Raw genomic sequence first — 22,970 nt, 5'->3', positions numbered from 1 at the left:
TTTATTGCCAACAGCTAAGAGACCATGAGAAAGTGCCTGGACACCTCCAAGGAGACTAGACCAAGGGCATCTCACATGTGACCGACACTTGTGGCAACTGATGCTGCTTCTAGGAAGAGAGCTGGGTGTGATCCCTGGGCTCACCTCTCATATGCCCTGTGACCAGCAGCCACATTCCCTGCACATATACCAGGTACAGTCCCACACAAGGGAGGCCTGTGCCTAAAGCTCGTAGCAATGAGGTTCAGAGCAGCAAAAACCTGGAGATCTCTCAAAACTGCATAAGCAGGAGAGTGATCAATGCAACCAGGTACATCCACAGGCTGACTCCAGTCAAAACCAGTGAGCACAGTGGGTGAGTTTAAGGACCACCACTCTTTGATGCCTATTTTTATGTGTCCAGCTGGCAAGGTTATGGTCCCCAGTTGTTTGGTTAAGCATCAGTCTAGATGTGGAAAAATACTTCTTAGCTGTGATTGACATTGACTTTGAGTAACATAGGCCACCCTTTATAGTGTAGGTGGGCCTCATCTAATCAGTTGACGGCCTTAAGTGCAAGAACTGAGGTTCCTGAAGCAGAAAGGATTCTTCTCAAGGTAGCAAAATAGAAGACTCATCTGAGTTTTCAACCTGCTAACTTATGGAATTGACTCGAGATTGCAACATCTACTTTTTCCTAAATTTCCGGCCTGCTGACAAGTGCCATGGAATTCTGATTGTCTGCTCCCATAATATGAAACAACACATCAAAACTAATCTCTCTCCCATTCTCTCTCTCCTTATCTCTTCCCAGACTACACAGAATGTAGATACATTCAACAGAATATTTTTGTTAAATTAAAGGATCACTTATATGCTATACATTTATATGCATTTGTACACACAAACAAACACATACACATACACATATAATGTTAGGAATACTAGCAGCTTCCATAAAACTTCAAAGAATGTGAGAGAATAAGGACTCCTAAAGGTGGAAGGAGGCAGGGGAAAGCGTATACTTTCATGAAAGTTGTTACACTTGAATTTTCAAGGTAGGTTTATGAGAAATAACTAAAAACTTAATAAAAGCAGGCCAGTATGGACAATGTAAGTGTGTTATCAATGTGAGTTATGGGCAATTGAATCTTTGCCATCTGAGATCTTTTGAAACATGAGAAAATTAGTAATCAATGTTTCAATGATGTGCATGGATTTCTGGTGGCAGTGGATGGGGGTGGAAGAGCAAAACAAAGGCCACATGCTGAGGAGAGGCACTTTCCCACACCTGTGCTCATTTTTCAGTCATCTGACCAGCAAACAGAACTGTGGAATCTTGGCTGTCCCTGGAGTCACCTGGGAAGTTCTTAGTGCCTGGATCTCACCCCCAGACATCCACATTTATTGGCCTTAGAATGAGTTTAGGAAAGGACATATCTGAAGGCTCACCAAGGGGTTCTCAGTGCAGGTCTGGGACTCCCTGCGGGACAGGATGCTCTCAGGCTGCAGGTGTCTGAGCTCTGATTTAAAGTTAGTTTCAAGCAGGTGAAGAGCACAACCAGATCTGCTTTGTACAAAGAGTACAGGGCAGAGGGTAGAGGACAGATGAGCAAGAGGACAGACTGGCAGTCGCAAGGCAGTTTGATGCCCTTCTTGGTGGCTTTGGAGAAAGGTGAGGCATTTGGAAGCAAATGTGCTGACTGTGATGTGTGGAGACCAAGAGGGGAAGCTGCTCAGTGGTGTCTGGTGGGACCCAGGATTTCAAGCTGGTGATTAGGTAGGTTGTGATAAGTAGTGATGGTGAGCAGACTGGAACCCCTGGTCCTTTGATGTGCCAGCTTTGCAGAGCCTGGGAACCCTTTGCTGCAGAAAAATCTTTGTTAATCATTGGATGCCTTGAGAGAAGGTTAAAATCAATGAGTGATTATGGGCATGGTGACATATTCCTGTAATCCTATCAGCTCAGGAGTTTGAGGCAGAAGGATCCTGAGTTCAAAGCCAACCTCAGCAAAAGTGAGATGCTAAGCAACTCAGTGAGACCCTGTCTCTAAATAAAATACAAAAAAGGACAGGAATGTGGCTCAGTGGTTGAGTGACCCTGATTTCAATGCCTGGTACCCTTACTCCAATTTTTTTTTTTTTACAATAAAAGCAATGGGTGATCTGTGCCTTTCCTCCCAGAGGACTGTTCAGGAAACTTTGCTTCTCATTCTCTGGTTCCTTGTGCCATGTCTGTTGGTGGCACAGCTTTTCTAGAGAGCAGGATTGATGGTTACTATGGAACCCACAGACTTCTCATGAGTTGTTCCATGGGGCCAGTTGCACTCACCTCTGTCTTCAGGTTTCCAAAATGCTGGTATAGTCCCATGAACATCTTCTTGGTTTTATTTTATCTGTTTTTAAACAAAAAGTGAGGATCTATTGAATTTCACGTAAAGTAATTAGCAAATAACATTTTTCCCCTTAGTTCACAGTGTCACAGCAAACCATCTAAAAGGTATTCATGAGCAGAGTAATGTTAATATTAATAAACCTAATGATGATTTAAAAGCAAATTGAAAATTTAATCTTTCATTAATTCATGACATAGTTATAGAAAGCCTAGTTATTATGACTTCAATAAAAGTTCTTTTGGAGATTATCACACTTTATTTGGAAAGAAACAGAAGGGCAAAAGTTTCTAAATCTAACTTGCAGTTCAAATCTTCCAATTCCTCCTCCTTTTCTGGAGGCAGGGTGAGGTTAAAGACTTCCTTTCACTCTTTTCTGCTTTCTTGTTATGGACTTCCCATCTCCTCCTGGCTGATGATTTATTTGAGTTTCTTAGGATGGAGGAGGCATAATCCAGGGGGTGGGAAACAACCTTCAAGAGCTGCAGCTTGACTAGACAGCACTGGACAGGTACCCAGGTGAAGAGCTGCAAGTGCTGGGTCAGGGGGCCCCCCGTAGCCCCAGACACAAATGTTTGCAAATTAAGCTCAGAAATACATCAGGAGTTTTTAAGGGAGTAAAAGCATCTCTGGTTTGTGAGATCACATGAGGAGAAGATGGTTGCCTGGGCCACTGCTCTGTCAGGTCACTGGCTCTGGAATAGAGCTCAGAACAGAAAAGGTCAGAGCCCAGTCAGAGGTTGCCCTGCCTCTCGCCTCCCTGTAACTGTGCTTTGGCAGCCTGCACCTTCTGATGGACTCAGCGCCAGTATCTGCAGCTGCTCAGTCTGCCAGAAGAGCTGTGTGAAGACAGGCCTGTCAGGAGGTGTCAGGAGTAGTAGGGATGAGAGCCTGGGCCTGGCTCCAGCACAGGAGTGAGTCTGAGCCGCACCAGGTTGTAGAGACGGCTGCATGGCAGCCTGGCAAAACTCAACTGTCCTGACCTCTGAAGGTAAGGAGGAGCCCACATTGCTTTTGGGACCATGCTACATACCACTTTTAAATATGTTTATAAGGAACTGGCTTCAGAGTTATCACCAGGCACTGCTCACGGAGTTCGGTGAGAGGCCAGCACATGTTTCCAGAAGGTAAGACAGAGATACCCAATGAGGTCCGACCCCTCACACAGCATCCTCCTCACCCTCTCTCCTGTATAATAAAAGGTGTGAAGGTCATTACACCTCTCAGCACTGGGCTGGGGGCACATGGGTGACTGGGTACCCTGCTTTAATTCTGGCTAATGGCGTGACTTTAACAGTGCATGTCTGGAATGTTAGAGCGGCATTTATGATCATTAGAAATAATCAAGTCCAGACCAAGGAAAAAGGTCTAAGAGAATGTTCAATAATTTATAGCTAAATGACTTTGGGACCTCAAGGTAGAATATCCAGGTGGTTCTTAAAGGACTCATAAATACTCAATTTAAAGGGGAAATATTAACATGGAGGTTTATGATCAGAGCATTGAAATTACATTGATCATCTCTACTCTGGCTCTAAAAATAAAAATGGAAGAATAATCCAGCTACCTAAGCAAGAAGGCTGCAAGCCATGTCTTGCATGGTAAAGTAACATCTGCCATTGGCACAGCTCAGGGACCTTGCTCCAGGAGACCTTCCTGGAAAAGCCCCCAAGGACTCTCAATCGACCCAGCCTCTAGGCCCAACTCTGCCTGTCAGGGGTGAGTGTGTGCATCATTTGCTGTTATATTCTGTTTCTTTGAGGCAGAGAGGACACATATCAGAGTGAGAGAGGTTGATGGAGACAACTTCTCAGGAAGAGATCTGCCCATGAGCTGGAATGGGACCTTCCAAAGTTCTGGTTGTCCTGGGGCTGGCATGGAGAATGCAAAACAAGAGGTGATCTGAGGGTCTTTGGTGAGGGTTTATAGTACAGAGGGGTGGACCACGATGAGAAACGGAGAAGTGTGAGGCCTTCCTAGGGAAGCAGAGTGCCCAGGCCTCTCCTTAGATACCTGCAGCTCCTGATAGGGTTAAGGAATACCAAGCTGGTTCTGACACCTCCTAGAATGGAAATGACAGAAAAACTCACAATTCCTGCCCTACCTACCTTAGGATCTGTTGGAAAAATGCAGTAAGATCAGTTTTTACTGGAAAGAGATGAATTCTAGATAGGGCAGAGGGGTGGGAGGGAAAGGGAAGGGGCAAGGGATTAACAAGGATGGGGAATGTGATGGACATCATTACCCAAAGTACATGTATGAAGACATGAATTGGTGTCAACATGCTTTATATACAACCAGAGATATGAAAAATTATGCTGCATATGTATAATAAGAATTGTAATGCATTCCACTGTCATTTATTTTTTAAAAAGTCAATAAAAATAAATTTTAAAAAATGAGAAGCTAAAAAGGAGATTAATAATAATAAAATAAAATAAAATAAATAATTATAATAATTTCCTTGAAAAAAAAAAAATATCATCCTGGAAACTAAAAAGTGCAGTCCAAATGCAAGCTCCACAAAACACACATGAACGTTGATTAATTACTTCCTGAATGGACAAAGCCAACAAATGGGTGGTGGTGCAGAGGAGAGAAAAATCACTTCCCAGCAACTAAAAAGAATGAATCACTGCCTCTCCTAAGACATTCACTGGCCATATTGGGTGGATTGGTACATTAGTTAAGAATACAGCCTGGGGCTCTCACTTGACTTCACACTCAGCTTTCTTACTCTCTGTGCCTCAGTTTCCTCATCTACAAAATAAGGCGATTGTGATATTTTCTATTGAAGATTTTCTGTCATGATCCAAGGATGTAAAATGCTCCATAAAAGAAACACTGAAAGGAAAAACAGGGCTAGAAAAAGAACCTAGAGGTGGAGTTATTGTTTTAGACATGGCTTCCAAGGTCAGGAGACTGAACAATGCCTCAGGGAAAGATCTACACAGGGAGCTCAAGAATTGAGCCCCAAGGCAAACTGACTTAGGAGGTTAGGAAAATAGCAAAGAAGTTGCCTTTTACCTAAGATTGCACAGCCAATTGGGTTGGAAAGAAGCAGGACAAGAGTCCTTGCCATTGTGCTGAGCATACTCCTTTGCAAAATGCTTGAGCCTCAGTGGGTGTGGGGCGCCATCAGCCTTCCCCCTCTTCACATGCAGGAAGGCGGCCTTGCCCAGCTTCAGGCGCTGCCATGCAGACAGTGCCTCCATCCTCTTCTTCTGGGTCTCTATGACCCTGTGCTTCTCCTCCAGCGTCATGTGCAGCTGCACCAGCTCAGATGCCAGGAGGCTGGCAGGATCCCAGCTGTGCCTACCTGGGCTCTGCTCTTTCTTCTTCCACAGCGTCAGAGGGGCTGGGCAGATTTCCGATGCATCTGCTGTGGTCTTCTGGGAGCTGCTGGTACTGGACTTGCTTTCACAGCTGTTGAGCCTCTGGAGCTTCCTCTCAGCAAAACTGAGAGGAAATTCAGAGCTGACAGCCCATGATCCACAACAACCCTCATCTGCCACTGGCCCTGGTTCCACCCCCATGAGCACTGCGCAGTGGCTGGTCTTTGGGGGACTTGGCAGTGCATGGCGGGGAGGGGCTTCTGTGACCAGGGTGGTCTTGGAGGTGGCTTGATAGGGCAACCAAGGGCAATGCATGGGGGATGGAGGCAGCTAGCTCTGGCCCTCTCTTGCCATGCATTTGGCGGGAGTCTGAGTCCTGGACCCTGGAGGAAGCACAGGGATGAGTGTGGGATGGAGGTGGTCGCTCTGGCGCTGCACTGGGCAGGGGACTGCAGAGATGGCTGCTGACCAATTGCCATCCAGGGTCAGAGCAGCCACAGCATCACGGGGTGGTCCTGGAGGTGTGGCAGCTGGGGGTGGGGCGGGACCTGAATCAGAGTGCTTCACAGCTGACAGCCAGTGATCCACAACCGCCCTCATCTGCTGCTGGCCCTGGTTCCACCCCCATGAGCACTGCGCAGTGCCTGGTCTCTGGGGGACTTGGCAGTGCATGGCGGGGAGGGGCTTCTGTGGCCAGGGATTTCTTGGAGGTGGCTTGATAGGGCAACCAAGGGCAATGCATGGGGGATGGAGGCAGCGAGCTCTGGCCCTCGCTTGCCAAGCATTTGGCAGGAGTCTTAGTCCTGACACTGGAGGAAGCACCGGGATGAGTGTGGGATGGAGGTGGTCTCTCTGGCGTCGCGCGGTGGTCCGGGAGGTGCAGCAGCTGTGGGCGGGGCGGGGCCTGAATCAGAGTGCTTCACAGCTGACAGCCTGTGATCCACAACCACCATGTGGGATGGAGGTGGTCGCTCTGGCGCTGCACTGGCTGGGGACTGCAGAGATGGCTGCTGACCAATTGCCATCCAGGGTCAGAGCAGCCACAGTTAGTACCCTGGTCCAGGAGGTGTGGCAGCTGCGGGCGGGGCGGGGCCTGAATCAGAGTGCTTCACAGCTGACAGCCTGTGATCCACAACCGCCCTCATCTGCTGCTGGCCCTGGTTCCACCCCCATGAGCGCTGCACAGTGCCTGGTCTCTGGGGGACTTGGCAGTGCATGGCGGGGAGGGGCATCTGTGGCCAGGGTGGTCTTGGAGGTGGCTTGATAGGGCAACCAAGGGCAATGCGTGGGGGATGGAGGCAGCGAGCTCTGGCCCTCTCTTGCCATGCATTTGGCAGGAGTCTTAGTCCCGACACTGGAGGAAGCACCAGGATGAGTGTGGGATGGAGGTGGTCTCTCTGGCGTCGCGCGGTGGTCCGGGAGGTGCAGCAGCTGTGGGCGGGGCGGGGCCTGAATCAGAGTGCTTCACAGCTGACAGCCTGTGATCCACAACCGCCCTGTGGGATGGAGGTGGTCGTTCTGGCGCTGCACTGGGCTGGGGACTGCAGAGATGGCTGCTGACCAATTGCCATCCAGGGTCAGAGCAGCCACAGCTTAGCGCCCTGGTCCAGGAGGTGTGGCAGCTGCGGGCGGGGCGGGGCCTGAATCAGAGTGCTTCACAGCTGACAGCCTGTGATCCACAACCGCCCTCATCTGCTGCTGGCCCTGGTTTCACCCCCATGAGCGCTGCACAGTGCCTGGTCTCTGGGGGACTTGGCAGTGCATGGCGGGGAGGGGCTTCTGTGGCCAGGGTGGTCCTGGAGGTGGCTTGATAGGGCAACCAAGGGCAATGCGTGGGGGATGGAGGCAGCGAGCTCTGGCCCTCTCTTGCCATGCATTTGGCAGGAGTCTGAGTCCTGACACTGGAGGAAGCACGGGGATGAGTGTGGGATGGAGGTGAACTCTCTGGCGTCGCGCGGTGGTCCGGGAGGTGCAGCAGCTGTGGGCGGGGCGGGGCCTGAATCAGAGTGCTTCACAGCTGACAGCCTGTGATCCACAACCGCCATGTGGGATGGAGGTGGTCGCTCTGGCGCTGCACTGGCTGGGGACTGCAGAGATGGCTGCTGACCAATTGCCATCCAGGGTCAGAGCAGCCACAGTTAGTACCCTGGTCCGGGAGGTGTGGCAGCTGCGGGCGGGGCGGGGCCTGAATCAGAGTGCTTCACAGCTGACAGCCTGTGATCCACAACCGCCCTCATCTGCTGCTGGCCCTGGTTCCACCCCCATGAGCGCTGCACAGTGCCTGGTCTCTGGGGGACTTGGCAGTGCATGGCGGGGAGGGGCATCTGTGGCCAGGGTGGTCTTGGAGGTGGCTTGATAGGGCAACCAAGGGCAATGCGTGGGGGATGGAGGCAGCGAGCTCTGGCCCTCTCTTGCCATGCATTTGGCAGGAGTCTTAGTCCTGACACTGGAGGAAGCACCGGGATGAGTGTGGGATGGAGGTGGTCTCTCTGGCGTCGCGCGGTGGTCCGGGAGGTGCGGCAGCTGTGGGCGGGGCGGGGCCTGAATCAGAGTGCTTCACAGCTGACAGCCTGTGATCCACAACCGCCCTGTGGGATGGAGGTGGTCGCTCTGGCGCTGCACTGGGCTGGGGACTGCAGAGATGGCTGCTGACCAATTGCCATCCAGGGTCAGAGCAGCCACAGCTTAGCGCCCTGGTCCAGGAGGTGTGGCAGCTGCGGGCGGGGCGGGGCCTGAATCAGAGTGCTTCACAGCTGACAGCCTGTGATCCACAACCGCCCTCATCTGCTGCTGGCCCTGGTTTCACCCCCATGAGCGCTGCACAGTGCCTGGTCTCTGGGGGACTTGGCAGTGCATGGCGGGGAGGGGCTTCTGTGGCCAGGGTGGTCCTGGAGGTGGCTTGATAGGGCAACCAAGGGCAATGCGTGGGGGATGGAGGCAGCGAGCTCTGGCCCTCTCTTGCCAAGCATTTGGCGGGAGTCTGAGTCCTGACACTGGAGGAAGCACGGGGATGAGAGTGGGATGGAGGTGGTCTCTCTGGCGTCGCGCGGTGGCCGGAGGTGCAGCAGCTGTGGGCGGGGCGGGGCCTGAATCAGAGTGCTTCACAGCTGACAGCCTGTGATCCACAACCGCCATGTGGGATGGAGGTGGTCGCTCTGGCGCTGCACTGGCTGGGGACTGCAGAGATGGCTGCTGACCAATTGCCATCCAGGGTCAGAGCAGCCACAGTTAGTACCCTGGTCCGGGAGGTGTGGCAGCTGCGGGCGGGGCGGGGCCTGAATCAGAGTGCTTCACAGCTGACAGCCTGTGATCCACAACCGCCCTCATCTGCTGCTGGCCCTGGTTTCACCCCCATGAGCGCTGCACAGTGCCTGGTCTCTGGGGGACTTGGCAGTGCATGGCGGTAGGGGCTTCTGTGGCCAGGGTGGTCCTGGAGGTGGCTTGATAGGGCAACCAAGGGCAATGCGTGGGGGATGGAGCCAGCGAGCTCTGGCCCTCTCTTGCCATGCATTTCACGGGAGTCTGAGTCCTGGACTCTGGAGGAAGCACGGGGATGAGTGTGCGATGGAGGTGGTCGCTCTGATGCTGCACTGGGCTGGGGACTGCAGAAATGGCTGCTGACCAATTGCCATCCAGGGTCAGAGCGGCCACAGTGGCACCGCGGTGGTCCTGGAGGGGAGGCAGCTGCAGGCGGGGCGGGGTCTTCCGCAAGGATGGAACATTGAGATGGGCGCCCACGAGAGGTAGACTTCAGGAGTGTGCACTATGGGAACCGGAACACTGTGGTCCTTGGTGATCAGTTAGCAGTTGGAGCAGGATAACGACACTGAGGCAGCTGAGGACCACAGCGATACTCACGGGTTAACTTGACTTTTCCTTCTTGCTTTTCGGGTCTTCACAATCGTATTTCCCACTGGGATCTTTTTGTAAGTGTGGGTACATTTCCTGAAATTTCATTCTGATGAGTACCTAGGTAAAGAAACTAACAAGTGCTGTTCCCTTTTTACTTTTTCTTTACACACTTCACCTCATCTAGGCCTTTGTTGATGACTACTTTGAGCAGGGAAGGGGGCCTGAATCAGAGTGCTTCACAGCTGACAGCCTGTGATCATCAACTGCCCTCATCTGCTGCTGGCCCTGGTTCCACCCCCATGAGCGCTGCACATTGCCTGGTCTCAGGGGGACTTGGCAGTGCATGGCGGGGAAGGGCTTCTGTGGCCAGGGTTTTCTTGGAGGTGTCTTGATAGGGCAACCAAGGGCAATGCGTGGGGGATGGAGGCAGCGAGCTCTGGCCCTCTCTTGCCATGCATTCGGCGGGAGTCAGAGTCCTGGACACTGGAGGAAGCACGGGGATGAGTGTGGGATGGAGGTGGTCGCTCTGGCGCTGCACTGGGCTGGGGACTGCAGAGATGGCTGCTGACCAATTGCCATCCAGGGTCAGAGCAGCCACAGCATAGCGCGGTGGTCCTGGAGGTGTGGCAGCTGCGGACGGGGCGGGGCCTGAATCATAGTGCTTCACAGCTGACAGCCAGTGATCCACAACCAACCTCAACTGCTGCTGGCCCTGGTTCCACCCCCATGAGCGCTGCACAGTGCCTGGTTTCTGGGGGACTTGCAGTGCATGGCGGGGAGGGCTTCTGTGGCCAGGGTTTTCCTGGAGGTGGCTTGATAGGGCAACCAAGGGCAATGCGTGGGGGATGGAGGCAGCGAGCTCTGGCCTCTCTTGCCATGCATTTGGCGGGAGTCTGAGTCCTGGACACTGGAGGAAGCACGGGGATGAGTGTGGGATGGAGGTGGTCGCTCTGGCGCTGCACTGGGCTGGGGACTCCAGAGATGGCTGCTGACCAATTGCCATCCAGGGTCAGAGCAGCCACAGCATCACGTGGTGGTCCAGGAGGTGTGGCAGCTGCGGGCAGGGCAGGACCTGAATCAGAGTGCTTCACAGCTGACAGCCAGTGATCCACAACCGCCCTCATCTGCTGCTGGCCCTGGTTCCACCCCCATGAGCGCTGCACAGTGCCTGGTCTCTGGGGGACTTGGCAGTGCATGGCGGGGAGGGGCTTCTGTGGCCAGAGTTTTCTTGGAGGTGGCTTGATAGGGCATCCAAGGGCAATGCGTGGGGGATGGAGGCAGCGAGCTCTGGCCCTCTCTTGCCAAGCATTTGGAGGGAGTCTGAGTCCTTTACACTGGAGGAAGCACGGGGATGAGTGTGGGATGGAGGTGGTCGCTCTGGCGCTGCACTGGCCTGGGGACTGCAGAGATGGCTGCTGACCAATTGCCTTTCAGGGTCAGAGCGGCCACAGTGGCACGCGGTGGTCCTGGAGGGGAGGCAGCTGCAGGCGGGGCGGGGTCTTCTGCGAGGATGGAACATTGAGATGGGCGCCCACGAGAGGTAGACGTCAGGAGTGGGCACTTTGGGAACCGGAACACTGTGGTCCTTGGTGATCAGTTAGCAGTTGGAGCAGGATAACGACGCTGAGGCAGCTGAGGACCACAGCGATACTCAGCATACTCACGGGTTAACTTGACTTTTTCTTCTTGCTTTTCGGGTCCTCACAATAGTCTTTCCATCTGGGATCTTTTTGTAAGTGTGGGTACATTTCCTGAAATTTCATATGATGAGTACCTAGGTAAAGAAACTAACAAGTGCTGTTCCCTTTTTACTTTTTCTTTACACACTTCACCTCATGTAGGCCTTTGTTGATGACTACTTTGAGCAGGGAAGGGGGCCTGAATCAGAGTGCTTCACAGCCAACAGCCTGTGATCATCAACTGCCCTCATCTGCTGCTGTCCCTGGTTCCACCCCCATGAGCGCTGCACAGTGCCTGGTCTCTGGGGGACTTGGCAGTGCATGGCGGGGAAGGGCTTCTGTGGCCAGGGTTTTCTTGGAGGTGTCTTGATAGGGCAACCAAGGGCAATGCGTGGGGGATGGAGGCAGCGAGCTCTGGCCCTCTCTTGCCAAGCATTTGGCGGGAGTCTGAGTCCTGAACACTGGAGGAAGCACGGGGATGAGTGTAGGATGGAGGTGGTCGCTCTGGCGCTGCACTGGGCTGGGGACTGCAGAGATGGCTGCTGACCAATTGCCATCCCGGGTCAGAGCAGCCACAGCATAGCGCGGTGGTCCAGGAGGTGTGGCAGCTGCGGACGGGGCGGGGCCTGAATCAGAGTGCTTCACAGCTGACAGCCTGTGATCCACAACTGCCCTCATCTGCTGTTGGCCCTTGTTCCACCCCCATGAGCCCTGCACAGTGCCTGGTCTCTGGGGGACTTGGCAGTGAATGGCGGGGAGGGGCTTCTGTGGCCAGGGTTTTCTTGGAGGTGGCTTGATAGGGCAACCAAGGGCAATGGGTGGGGGATGGAGGCAGGGAGCTCTGGACCTCTCTTGCCATGCATTTGGCGGGAGTCTTTGTCCTGGACACTGGAGGATGTACAGGGATGAGTGTGGGATGGAGGTGTTCGCTCTGGCGCTGCACTGGGCTGGGGACTGCAGAGATGGCTGCTGACCAATTGCCATCCAGGGTCAGAGCAGCCACAGCATCACGCCTTGGTCCAGGAGGTTTGGCAGCTGCGGGCGGGGCGGGGCCTGAATCAGAGTGCTTCACAGCTGACAGCCTGTGATCCACAACTGCCCTCATCTGCTGTTGGCCCTTGTTCTACCCCCATGAGCGCTGCACAGTGCCTGGTCTCTGGGGGACTTGGCAGTGCATGGCGGGGAGGGGCTTCTGTGGCCAGGGTTTTCTTGGAGGTGGCTTGATAGGGCAACCAAGGGCAATGCGTGGGGGATGGAGGCAGGGAGCTCTGGCCCTCTCTTGCCACGCATTTGGCAGGAGTCTGAGTCCTGGACACTGGAGGAAGCACGGGGATGAGTGTGGGATGGAGGTGGTCGCTCTGGCATCGCGCAGTGGTCCGGGAGGTGCGGCAGCTGTGGGCGGGGCGGGGCCTGAATCAGAGTGCTTCAAAGCTGACAGCCTGTGATCCACAACCGCCATGTGGGATGGAGGTGGTCGCTCTGGCGCTTCACGGGCTGGGGACTGCAGAGATGGCTGCTGACCAATTGCCATCCAGGGTCAGAGCAGCCACAGCATAGCGCGGTGGTCCAGGAGGTGTGACTGCTGCGGTCGGGGCGGGGCCTGAATCAGAGTGCTTCACAGCTGATAGCCTGTGATCCACAACCGCCCTCATCTGCTGCTGGCCCTGGTTCCACTCCCATGAGCGCTGCACAGTGCCTGGTCTCTGGGGGACTTGGCAGTGCATGGCGGGGAGGGGCTTCTGTGGCCAGGGTGGTCTTGGAGGTGGCTTGATAGGGCAACCAAGGGCAATGCGTGGGGGATGGAGGCAGGGAGCTCTGGCCCTCTCTTGCCAAGCATTTTGCGGGAGTCTGAGTCCTGGACACTGGAGGAAGCATGGGGATGAGTGTGGGATGAAGGTGGTCGCTCTGGCGTCGCGCGGTGGTCCGGGAGGTGTGGCAGCTGTGGGCGGGGCGGGGCCTGAATCAGAGTGCTTCACAGCTGACAGCCTGTGATCCACAACCGCCCTGTGGGATGGAGGTGGTCGCTCTGGCGCTGCACTGGGCTGGGGACGGCAGAGATGGCTGCTGACCAATTGCCATCCAGGGTCAGAGCAGCCACAGCTTAGTGCCCTGGTCCGGGAGGTGTGGCAGCTGTGGGCGGGGCGGGGCCTGAATCAGAGTGCTTCACAGCTGACAGCCTGTGATCCACAACCGCTGTGTGGGTTGGAGGTGGTCGCTCTGGCGCTGCACTGGCTGGGGACTGCAGAGATGGCTGCTGACCAATTGCCATCCAGGGTCAGAGCAGCCACAGTTAGTACCCTGGTCCGGGAGGTGTGGCAGCTGCGGGCGGGGCGGGGCCTGAATCAGAGTGCTTCACAGCTGACAGCCAGTGATCCACAACCGCCCTCATCTGCTGCTGGCCCTGTTTTCACCCCCATGAGCGCTGCACAGTGCCTGGTCTCTGGGGGACTTGGCAGTGCATGGCGGTAGGGGCTTCTGTGGCCAGGGTGGTCCTGGAGGTGGCTTGATAGGGCAACCAAGGGCAATGCATGGGGGATGGAGCCAGCGAGCTCTGGCCCTCTCTTGCCATGCATTTCACGGGAGTCTGAGTCCTGGACTCTGGAGGAAGCACGGGGATGAGTGTGGGATGGAGGTGGTCGCTCTGATGCTGCACTGGGCTGGGGACTGCAGAAATGGCTGCTGACCAATTGCCATCCAGGGTCAGAGCGGCCACAGTGGCACCGCGGTGGTCCTGGAGGGGAGGCAGCTGCAGGCGGGGCGGGGTCTTCCGCAAGGATGGAACATTGAGATGGGCGCCCACGAGAGGTAGACTTCAGGAGTGTGCACTATGGGAACCGGAACACTGTGGTCCTTGGTGATCAGTTAGCAGTTGGAGCAGGATAACGACACTGAGGCAGCTGAGGACCACAGCGATACTCACGGGTTAACTTGACTTTTCCTTCTTGCTTTTCGGGTCTTCACAATCGTCTTTCCCACTGGGATCTTTTTGTAAGTGTGGGTACATTTCCTGAAATTTCATTCTGATGAGTACCTAGGTAAAGAAACTAACAAGTGCTGTTCCCTTTTTACTTTTTCTTTACACACTTCACCTCATCTAGGCCTTTGTTGATGACTACTTTGAGCAGGGAAGGGGGCCTGAATCAGAGTGCTTCACAGCTGACAGCCTGTGATCATCAACTGCCCTCATCTGCTGCTGGCCCTCATTCCACCCCCATGAGCGCTGCACATTGCCTGGTCTCAGGGGGACTTGGCAGTGCATGGCGGGGAAGGGCTTCTGTGGCCAGGGTTTTCTTGGAGGTGTCTTGATAGGGCAACCAAGGGCAATGCGTGGGGGATGGAGGCAGCGAGCTCTGGCCCTCTCTTGCCATGCATTCGGCGGGAGTCAGAGTCCTGGACACTGGAGGAAGCACGGGGATGAGTGTGGGATGGAGGTGGTCGCTCTGGCGCTGCACTGGGCTGGGGACTGCAGAGATGGCTGCTGACCAATTGCCATCCAGGGTCAGAGCAGCCACAGCATAGCGCGGTGGTCCTGGAGGTGTGGCAGCTGCGGACGGGGCGGGGCCTGAATCATAGTGCTTCACAGCTGACAGCCAGTGATCCACAACCAACCTCAACTGCTGCTGGCCCTGGTTCCACCCCCATGAGCGCTGCACAGTGCCTGGTTTCTGGGGGACTTGCAGTGCATGGCGGGGAGGGCTTCTGTGGCCAGGGTTTTCCTGGAGGTGGCTTGATAGGGCAACCAAGGGCAATGCGTGGGGGATGGAGGCAGCGAGCTCTGGCCTCTCTTGCCATGCATTTGGCGGGAGTCTGAGTCCTGGACACTGGAGGAAGCACGGGGATGAGTGTGGGATGGAGGTGGTCGCTCTGGCGCTGCACTGGGCTGGGGACTCCAGAGATGGCTGCTGACCAATTGCCATCCAGGGTCAGAGCAGCCACAGCATCACGTGGTGGTCCAGGAGGTGTGGCAGCTGCGGGCAGGGCAGGACCTGAATCAGAGTGCTTCACAGCTGACAGCCAGTGATCCACAACCGCCCTCATCTGCTGCTGGCCCTGGTTCCACCCCCATGAGCGCTGCACAGTGCCTGGTCTCTGGGGGACTTGGCAGTGCATGGCGGGGAGGGGCTTCTGTGGCCAGAGTTTTCTTGGAGGTGGCTTGATAGGGCATCCAAGGGCAATGCGTGGGGGATGGAGGCAGCGAGCTCTGGCCCTCTCTTGCCAAGCATTTGGAGGGAGTCTGAGTCCTTTACACTGGAGGAAGCACGGGGATGAGTGTGGGATGGAGGTGGTCGCTCTGGCGCTGCACTGGCCTGGGGACTGCAGAGATGGCTGCTGACCAATTGCCTTTCAGGGTCAGAGCGGCCACAGTGGCACGCGGTGGTCCTGGAGGGGAGGCAGCTGCAGGCGGGGCGGGGTCTTCTGCGAGGATGGAACATTGAGATGGGCGCCCACGAGAGGTAGACGTCAGGAGTGGGCACTTTGGGAACCGGAACACTGTGGTCCTTGGTGATCAGTTAGCAGTTGGAGCAGGATAACGACGCTGAGGCAGCTGAGGACCACAGGGATACTCAGCATACTCACGGGTTAACTTGACTTTTTCTTCTTGCTTTTCGGGTCCTCACAATAGTCTTTCCATCTGGGATCTTTTTGTAAGTGTGGGTACATTTCTGAAATTTCATTCTGATGAGTACCTAGGTAAAGAAACTAACAAGTGCTGTTCCCTTTTTACTTTTTCTTTACACACTTCACCTCATGTAGGCCTTTGTTGATGACTACTTTGAGCAGGGAAGGGGGCCTGAATCAGAGTGCTTCACAGCCAACAGCCTGTGATCATCAACTGCCCTCATCTGCTGCTGTCCCTGGTTCCACCCCCATGAGCGCTGCACAGTGCCTGGTCTCTGGGGGACTTGGCAGTGCATGGCGGGGAAGGGCTTCTGTGGCCAGGGTTTTCTTGGAGGTGTCTTGATAGGGCAACCAAGGGCAATGCGTGGGGGATGGAGGCAGCGAGCTCTGGCCCTCTCTTGCCAAGCATTTGGCGGGAGTCTGAGTCCTGAACACTGGAGGAAGCACGGGGATGAGTGTGGGATGGAGGTGGTCGCTCTGGCGCTGCACTGGGCTGGGGACTGCAGAGATGGCTGCTGACCAATTGCCATCCAGGGTCAGAGCAGCCACAGCATAGCGCGGTGGTCCAGGAGGTGTGGCAGCTGCGGACGGGGCGGAGCCTGAATCAGAGTGCTTCACAGCTGACAGCCAGTGATCCACAACCGCCCTCATCTGCTGCTGGCCCTGGTTCCACCCCCATGAGCGCTGCACAGTGCCTGGTCTCTGGGGGACTTGGCAGTGCATGGCGGGGAGGGGCTTCTGTGGCCAGGGTTTTCTTGGAGGTGGCTTGATAGGGCAACCAAGGGCAATGCGTGGGGGATGGAGGCAGGGAGCTCTGGACCTCTCTTGCCATGCATTTGGCCGGAGTCTGAGTCCTGGACACTGGAGGATGTACAGGGATGAGTGTGGGATGGAGGTGTTCGCTCTGGCGCTGCACTGGGCTGGGGACTGCAGAGATGGCTGCTGACCAATTGCCATCCAGGGTCAGAGCAGCCACAGCATCTCGCCTTGGTCCAGGATGTTCAGCAGCTGCGGGCGGGGCGGGGCCTGAATCAGAGTGCTTCACAGCTGACAGCCTGTGATCCACAACTGCCCTCATCTGCTGTTGGCCCTTGTTCCACCCCCATGAGCCCTGCACAGTGCCTGGTCTCTGGGGGACTTGGCAGTGAATGGCGGGGAGGGGCTTCTGTGGCCAGGGTTTTCTTGGAGGTGGCTTGATAGGGCAACCAAGGGCAATGGGTGGGGGATGGAGGCAGGGAGCTCTGGACCTCTCTTGCCATGCATTTGGCGGGAGTCTTTGTCCTGGACACTGGAGGATGTACAGGGATGAGTGTGGGATGGAGGTGTTCGCTCTGGCGCTGCACTGGGCTGGGGACTGCAGAGATGGCTGCTGACCAATTGCCATCCAGGGTCAGAGCAGCCACAGCATCACGCCTTGGTCCAGGAGGTTTGGCAGCTGCGGGCGGGGCGGGGCCTGAATCAGAGTGCTTCACAGCTGACAGCCTGTGATCCACAACTGCCCTCATCTGCTGTTGGCCCTTGTTCTACCCCCATGAGCGCTGCACAGTGCCTGGTCTCTGGGGGACTTGGCAGTGCATGGCGGGGAGGGGCTTCTGTGGCCAGGGTGGTCTTGGAGGTGGCTTGATAGGGCAACCAAGGGCAATGCGTGGGGGATGGAGGCAGGGAGCTCTGGCCCTCTCTTGCCAAGCATTTTGCGGGAGTCTGAGTCCTGGACACTGGAGGAAGCATGGGGATGAGTGTGGGATGAAGGTGGTCGCTCTGGCGTCGCGCGGTGGTCCGGGAGGTGTGGCAGCTGTGGGCGGGGCGGGGCCTGAATCAGAGTGCTTCACAGCTGACAGCCTGTGATCCACAACCGCTGTGTGGGTTGGAGGTGGTCGCTCTGGGGCTGCACTGGGCAGGGGACTGCAGAGATGGCTGCTGACCAATTGCCATCCAAGGTCAGAGCAGCCACAGCGTCTCTCAGTGGTCTGGGAGGTGCAGCAGCTGCGGGTGGGGCGGGGCCTGAATCAGAGTGCTTCACAGCTGACAGCCTGTGATCCACAACTGCCTTGTGGGATGGAGGTGGTCGCTCTGGCGCTGCACTGGGCTGGGGACTGCAGAGATGGCTGCTGACCAATTGCCATCCAGGGTCAGAGCAGCCACAGCTTAGCGCCCTGGTCCATGAGGTGTGGCAGCTGCGGGCGGGGCGGGGCCTGAATCAGAGTGCTTCACAGCTGACAGCCTGTGATCCACAACCGCCCTCATCTGCTGCTGGCCCTGGTTTCACCCCCATGAGCGCTGCACAGTGCCTGGTCTCTGGGGGACTTGGCAGTGCATGGCGGTAGGGGCTTCTGTGGCCAGGGTGGTCCTGGAGGTGGCTTGATAGGGCATCCAAGGGCAATGCGTGGGGGATGGAGGCAGGGAGCTCTGGCCCTCTCTTGCCATGCATTTCAGGGGAGTCTGAGTCCTGGACTCTGGAGGAAGCACGGGGATGAGTGTGGGATGGAGGTGGTCGCTCTGGCGCTGCACTGGCCTGGGGACTGCAGAGATGGCTGCTGACCAATTGCCTTTCAGGGTCAGAGCGGCCACAGTGGCACGCGGTGGTCCTGGAGGGGAGGCAGCTGCAGGCGGGGCGGGGTCTTCCGCGAGGATGGAACATTGAGATGGGCGCCCACGAGAGGTAGACGTCAGGAGTGGGCACTATGGGAACCGGAACACTGTGGTCCTTGGTGATCAGTTAGCAGTTGGAGCAGGATAACGACGCTGAGGCAGCTGAGGACCACAGCGATACTCAGCATACTCACGGGTTAACTTGACTTTTTCTTCTTGCTTTTCGGGTCCTCACAATAGTCTTTCCCACTGGGATCTTTTTGTAAGTCTGGGTACATTTCCTGAAATTTCATTCTGATGAGTACCTAGGTAAAGAAACTAACAAGTGCTGTTCCCTTTTTACTTTTTCTTTACACACTTCACCTCATGTAGGCCTTTGTTGATGAGTACTTTGAGCAGGGAAGGGGGCCTGAATCAGAGTGCTTCACAGCTGACAGCCTGTGATCATCAACGGCCCTCATCTGCTGCTGGCCCTGTTTCCACCCCCATGAGCGCTGCACAGTGCCTGGTCTCTGGGGGACTTGGCAGTGCATGGCGGGGAGCGGCTTCTGTGGCTAGGGTGGTCTTGGAGGTGGCTTGATAGGGCAACCTAGGGCAATGCGTGGGGGATGGAGGCAGCGAGCTATGGCCCTCTCTTGCCATGCATTTGGCGGGAGTCTGAGTCCTGGACACTGGAGGAAGCACGGGATATGAGTGTGGGATGGAGGTGGTCGCTCTGGCGCTGCACTGGGCTGGGGACTGCAGAGATGGCTGCTGACCAATTGCCATCCAGGGTCAGAGCAGCCACAGCATCGCGCGGTGGTCCTGGAGGTGTGACAGCTGCGGGAGGGGCGGGGGGCGGGGCCTGAATCAGAGTGCTTCACAGCTGACAGCCTGTGATCCACAACCGCCCTCATCTGCTGCTGGCCCTGGTTCCACTCCCATGAGCGCTGCACAGTGCCTGGTCTCTGGGGGACTTGGCAGTGCATGGCGGGGAGGGGCTTCTGTGGCCAGGGTTGTCTTGGAGGTGGCTTGATAGGGCAACCAAGGGCAATGCGTGGGGGATGGAGGCAGCGAGCTCTGGCCCTCTCTTGCCAAGCATTTGGCGGGAGTCTGAGTCCTGGACACTGGAGGAAGCACGGGGATGAGTGTGGGATGGAGGTGGTCGCTCTGGCGTCGAGCGGTGGTCCGGGAGGTGTGGCAGCTGTGGGCGGGGCGGGGCCTGAATCAGAGTGCTTCACAGCTGACAGCCTGTGATCCACAACGGCCATGTGGGATGGAGGTGGTCGCTCTGGCGCTGCACTGGCCTGGGGACTGCAGAGATGGCTGCTGACCAATTGCCTTTCAGGGTCAGAGCGGCCACAGTGGCACGCGGTGGTCCTGGAGGGGAGGCAGCTGCAGGCGGGGCGGGGTCTTCCGCAAGGATGGAACATTGAGATGGGCGCCCACGAGAGGTAGACGTCAGGAGTGGGCACTTTGGGAACCGGAACACTGTGGTCCTTGGTGATCAGTTAGCAGTTGGAGCAGGATAAGGACGCTGAGGCAGCTGAGGACCACAGCGATACTCACCATACTCACGGGTTAACTTGACTTTTCCTTCTTGTTTTTCGGGTCTTCACAATCGTCTTTCCCACTGGGATCTTTTTGTAAGTGTGGGTACATTTCCTGAAATTTCATTTTGATGAGTACCTAGGTAAAGACACTAACAATTGCTGTTCCCTTTTTACTTTTTCTTTACACACTTCACCTCATCTAGGCCTTTGTTGATGACTACTTTGAGCAGGGAAGGGACCTAAAGGTGCAGGGACACCCTCTTTGCCTTTCTTTCTGACTGTGTCTCTATCCTATCTCTCTTCTGTCCTTCCCTTATTACTGTCCCTTCTGTTTCCATTCACCTTTTTTCAACCATGACCTCAGCACAGAAAGTTAGGGTCTAAATAGGAATTGATAAGCTGGGAGATCCCAACTGCTACAAGGAGGGTATGTCCCTGTGAGTATGTGTCCAGGATTCCCCAAGACCCTGTCGGTGATAAAAATCTGGTGTTCCAGAGGTGGCCCCCCTTCTGAGGAAACCAGTGGACCAGGACTGTCCTTTTCTTTGAGTCAGACAGGTGCTGGTTTATTTCACTTTTTCACTACTGTCCCTGTCTTACAGACCAAGGAGAGGGTTCCACACTGAGTCCTTTGGATCTTTGACATCCACTGAGTTCTTTGTATCTTTTGGGGGAAGGGAGGAGTGTTAGGTGTTTTGTGAATATTCCAAGGCCATTTCTAAACAGCAGGCAGCTTTTTGTTCTAAATCAGTTTTGTTCTTTTCCTCTTTGGGTTCACTTCACCTCCTTATTGAGTTTGGGTGTAGGGGTCTCCCTCTTCATGGAAAAGAATTCAAAATTAGATGTGGAGGTGAGTATTTAGGATGAGTAAATAAATCACAGCACATTATACATATATACATGTGTGTCTTTGAAATTTAGATCCTTTTCCCTGCAGTGAGTTCTTTAATCAGTTTGCCAGAAATGCCTACATAGAAATGCTAACCTATTGTAAGACTTGTGAAAGTGAGGAATAGTGACACTTAAGCCTCATTAGGTTGACAATACCTATAGATCTGGTCTCATGCAGACTGAATTTGAAGAAAGCCCAATGGGCCCAGGTAGAAAAGTTTCAGCCCCCAAGTTGGCAGGATATTGAAGTTTGGCTGAGTTGAAGAATCACTATATTCAGTGAATGTAGGGTAACACCAGACCACTCCACCTCCCCAAAATAGAACAACCTCTCAATTATCATCCCCTTCACCTCCCACCTGTAAAAGCCCTTGACCTAGGAATGTGGGCATTTACAACTGCTCTTTGTCCCAGGGAGTTAGTAGTACCATTGAACAAAGATGATTCCCAGAAGGGATTCTGGAAGGATTTTGATTCCTATGTATTTTAATTTATTCAGCTTCTGAAAATTAATCAGAATCTCACTTTATGCTAGACAGACTCCCTGTAGAACCTTTCCATTTAATGAGTGGCAGAATACAATAACCAAAAACTAGAGCCAAAGGAATGATTATTTTCAATGGAGGGAATGAAGTGGTATTTTTGTGTGAGCTTGAAAGTAAAGGGTAATTTTAATAAGCACAGAAGGGCGGGGGGGTCTTCCTGCACAGAATTGCTCGTCATCTCTAATGTCTACCAGGATCTCACTGCTTTGACAGTGCAGCCATTTGCTCAGAGACACTGAGAAATCTGAAAGAGAGCTCTGTAGGTTGCCAGTATGTGCAGGTTCTCAAATCAAGCCAGAACCACTTGATCTGAGACAACAAGTCACAGACAATAGCTCTGCTTTGAAGATTTGAAGAGTAGTTGGTTTGCTGTTTCTTTTAAATTTCCCATTCATTTTCATCATGGTGATGAGACGCACACACAAAAATAATTCATATGTGTAAAGAATACAGGGGATTGATAAAGGGTTGGGAGCATATTTTATTAATTGTCTTTATGATTACATGATAAGGAATTGAGCCACCTTGTTCATAGAGCAGATTTTCGGCAATAATGCCTCCCTTGATAAGAGTTTTATTTTTCTTGAAGAAAGTTTCAGGGTGTATTGCTGAGAAAGTTTTCAAATGTCACAGTCTTCCTTTTTATTTTATTTGTTGTGGTATTACATATTGAACCAGGGCTTCAGGCACACTAGGCAAGCACTCTACCACTGAACTACACTCTAGCCCCATAGTCTTCCTTTGAAAGGAAGAGGTCGGAGCTAATTAACATGTTTATAGAAGTGTTAGGGAAGGGCAAGTTCAGTTTCAACTTCAGGGTGTATGCAGACAGAACCTTCCATAATTTTACTTATAATATATATTTTCTAATATTCATTGAGTACCACCATGATGTCACATTTGTGCTTAGCATGTTAGAATGAATGGCTGGCTTCCACAGGACATTCAGGGGACTTTAGGATTGGTTGAGCCTTGCTGGAGAGAAATGGGAAGGAGAGTGATGGAGCTTATGGGGATGATCTTGAGATAGCCCAGAGTAGATCTGAAGGTAGACTAAAAAAACAAAAACAAGTTTTCATAATGGGAAATTTCAAGCAGGCATCAAAGTAGGCCAAACAGTATACTCTGTGAATACAACCTCAGTTTCAAAAATTATCAACACCTGAACAGTCATTTATCTCTACTACCATTATATTTAATAATCCTTAAAAGCAATTATACACAATACATCAACATGGCTGTGTTCCCAAAACATCCTTTATTTATAAAAATAGACAGCTGCCCTTCATAACCCTGAATTCAAAGACGGATAGTGTTAGGTTGTATGTTTAGGTGTGTGGTTTCTGTTCATTTTAGAGTTGACTGAAATAAGGTTTGATGTTCATCCCTCGCATTATGGATATCTGTTATTTCAGCACCATTTATTGAAAGACCACGGAATTACTTTGGCATCTCTGACAGAAATCGGTTGACTGGGATCCAAGGTGGCAGAGTAGAGGAGCTCCTGCTTCAAGCTGCTCTGTGCCTGAATCAGAGAAAGCTATCAGGTGGCTTC

General features: G+C 54.0%; 1 protein-coding gene across 1 annotated transcript in view; it reads left to right on the top strand.

The window, feature by feature from the left end:
• The first annotated feature begins 8,181 nt into the window (after positions 1-8,181).
• LOC143404409 (rho GTPase-activating protein 29-like) overlaps positions 8,182-22,970 on the top strand; it is a 30,609-nt gene continuing 15,820 nt past the window's right edge. Inside the window, exon 1 of the mRNA XM_076862562.1 lies at positions 8,182-8,221. Within this exon, the coding sequence (XP_076718677.1) occupies positions 8,182-8,221 (40 nt within the window). The remainder of the gene's footprint in view (positions 8,222-22,970) is intronic.

Source organism: Callospermophilus lateralis, chromosome 7 (genome assembly GCF_048772815.1).
Source record: "Callospermophilus lateralis isolate mCalLat2 chromosome 7, mCalLat2.hap1, whole genome shotgun sequence".
In the NCBI taxonomy this organism is placed as follows: Eukaryota; Metazoa; Chordata; class Mammalia; order Rodentia; family Sciuridae; genus Callospermophilus; species Callospermophilus lateralis.
This window is presented reverse-complemented; position numbering and strand designations above follow the sequence as displayed.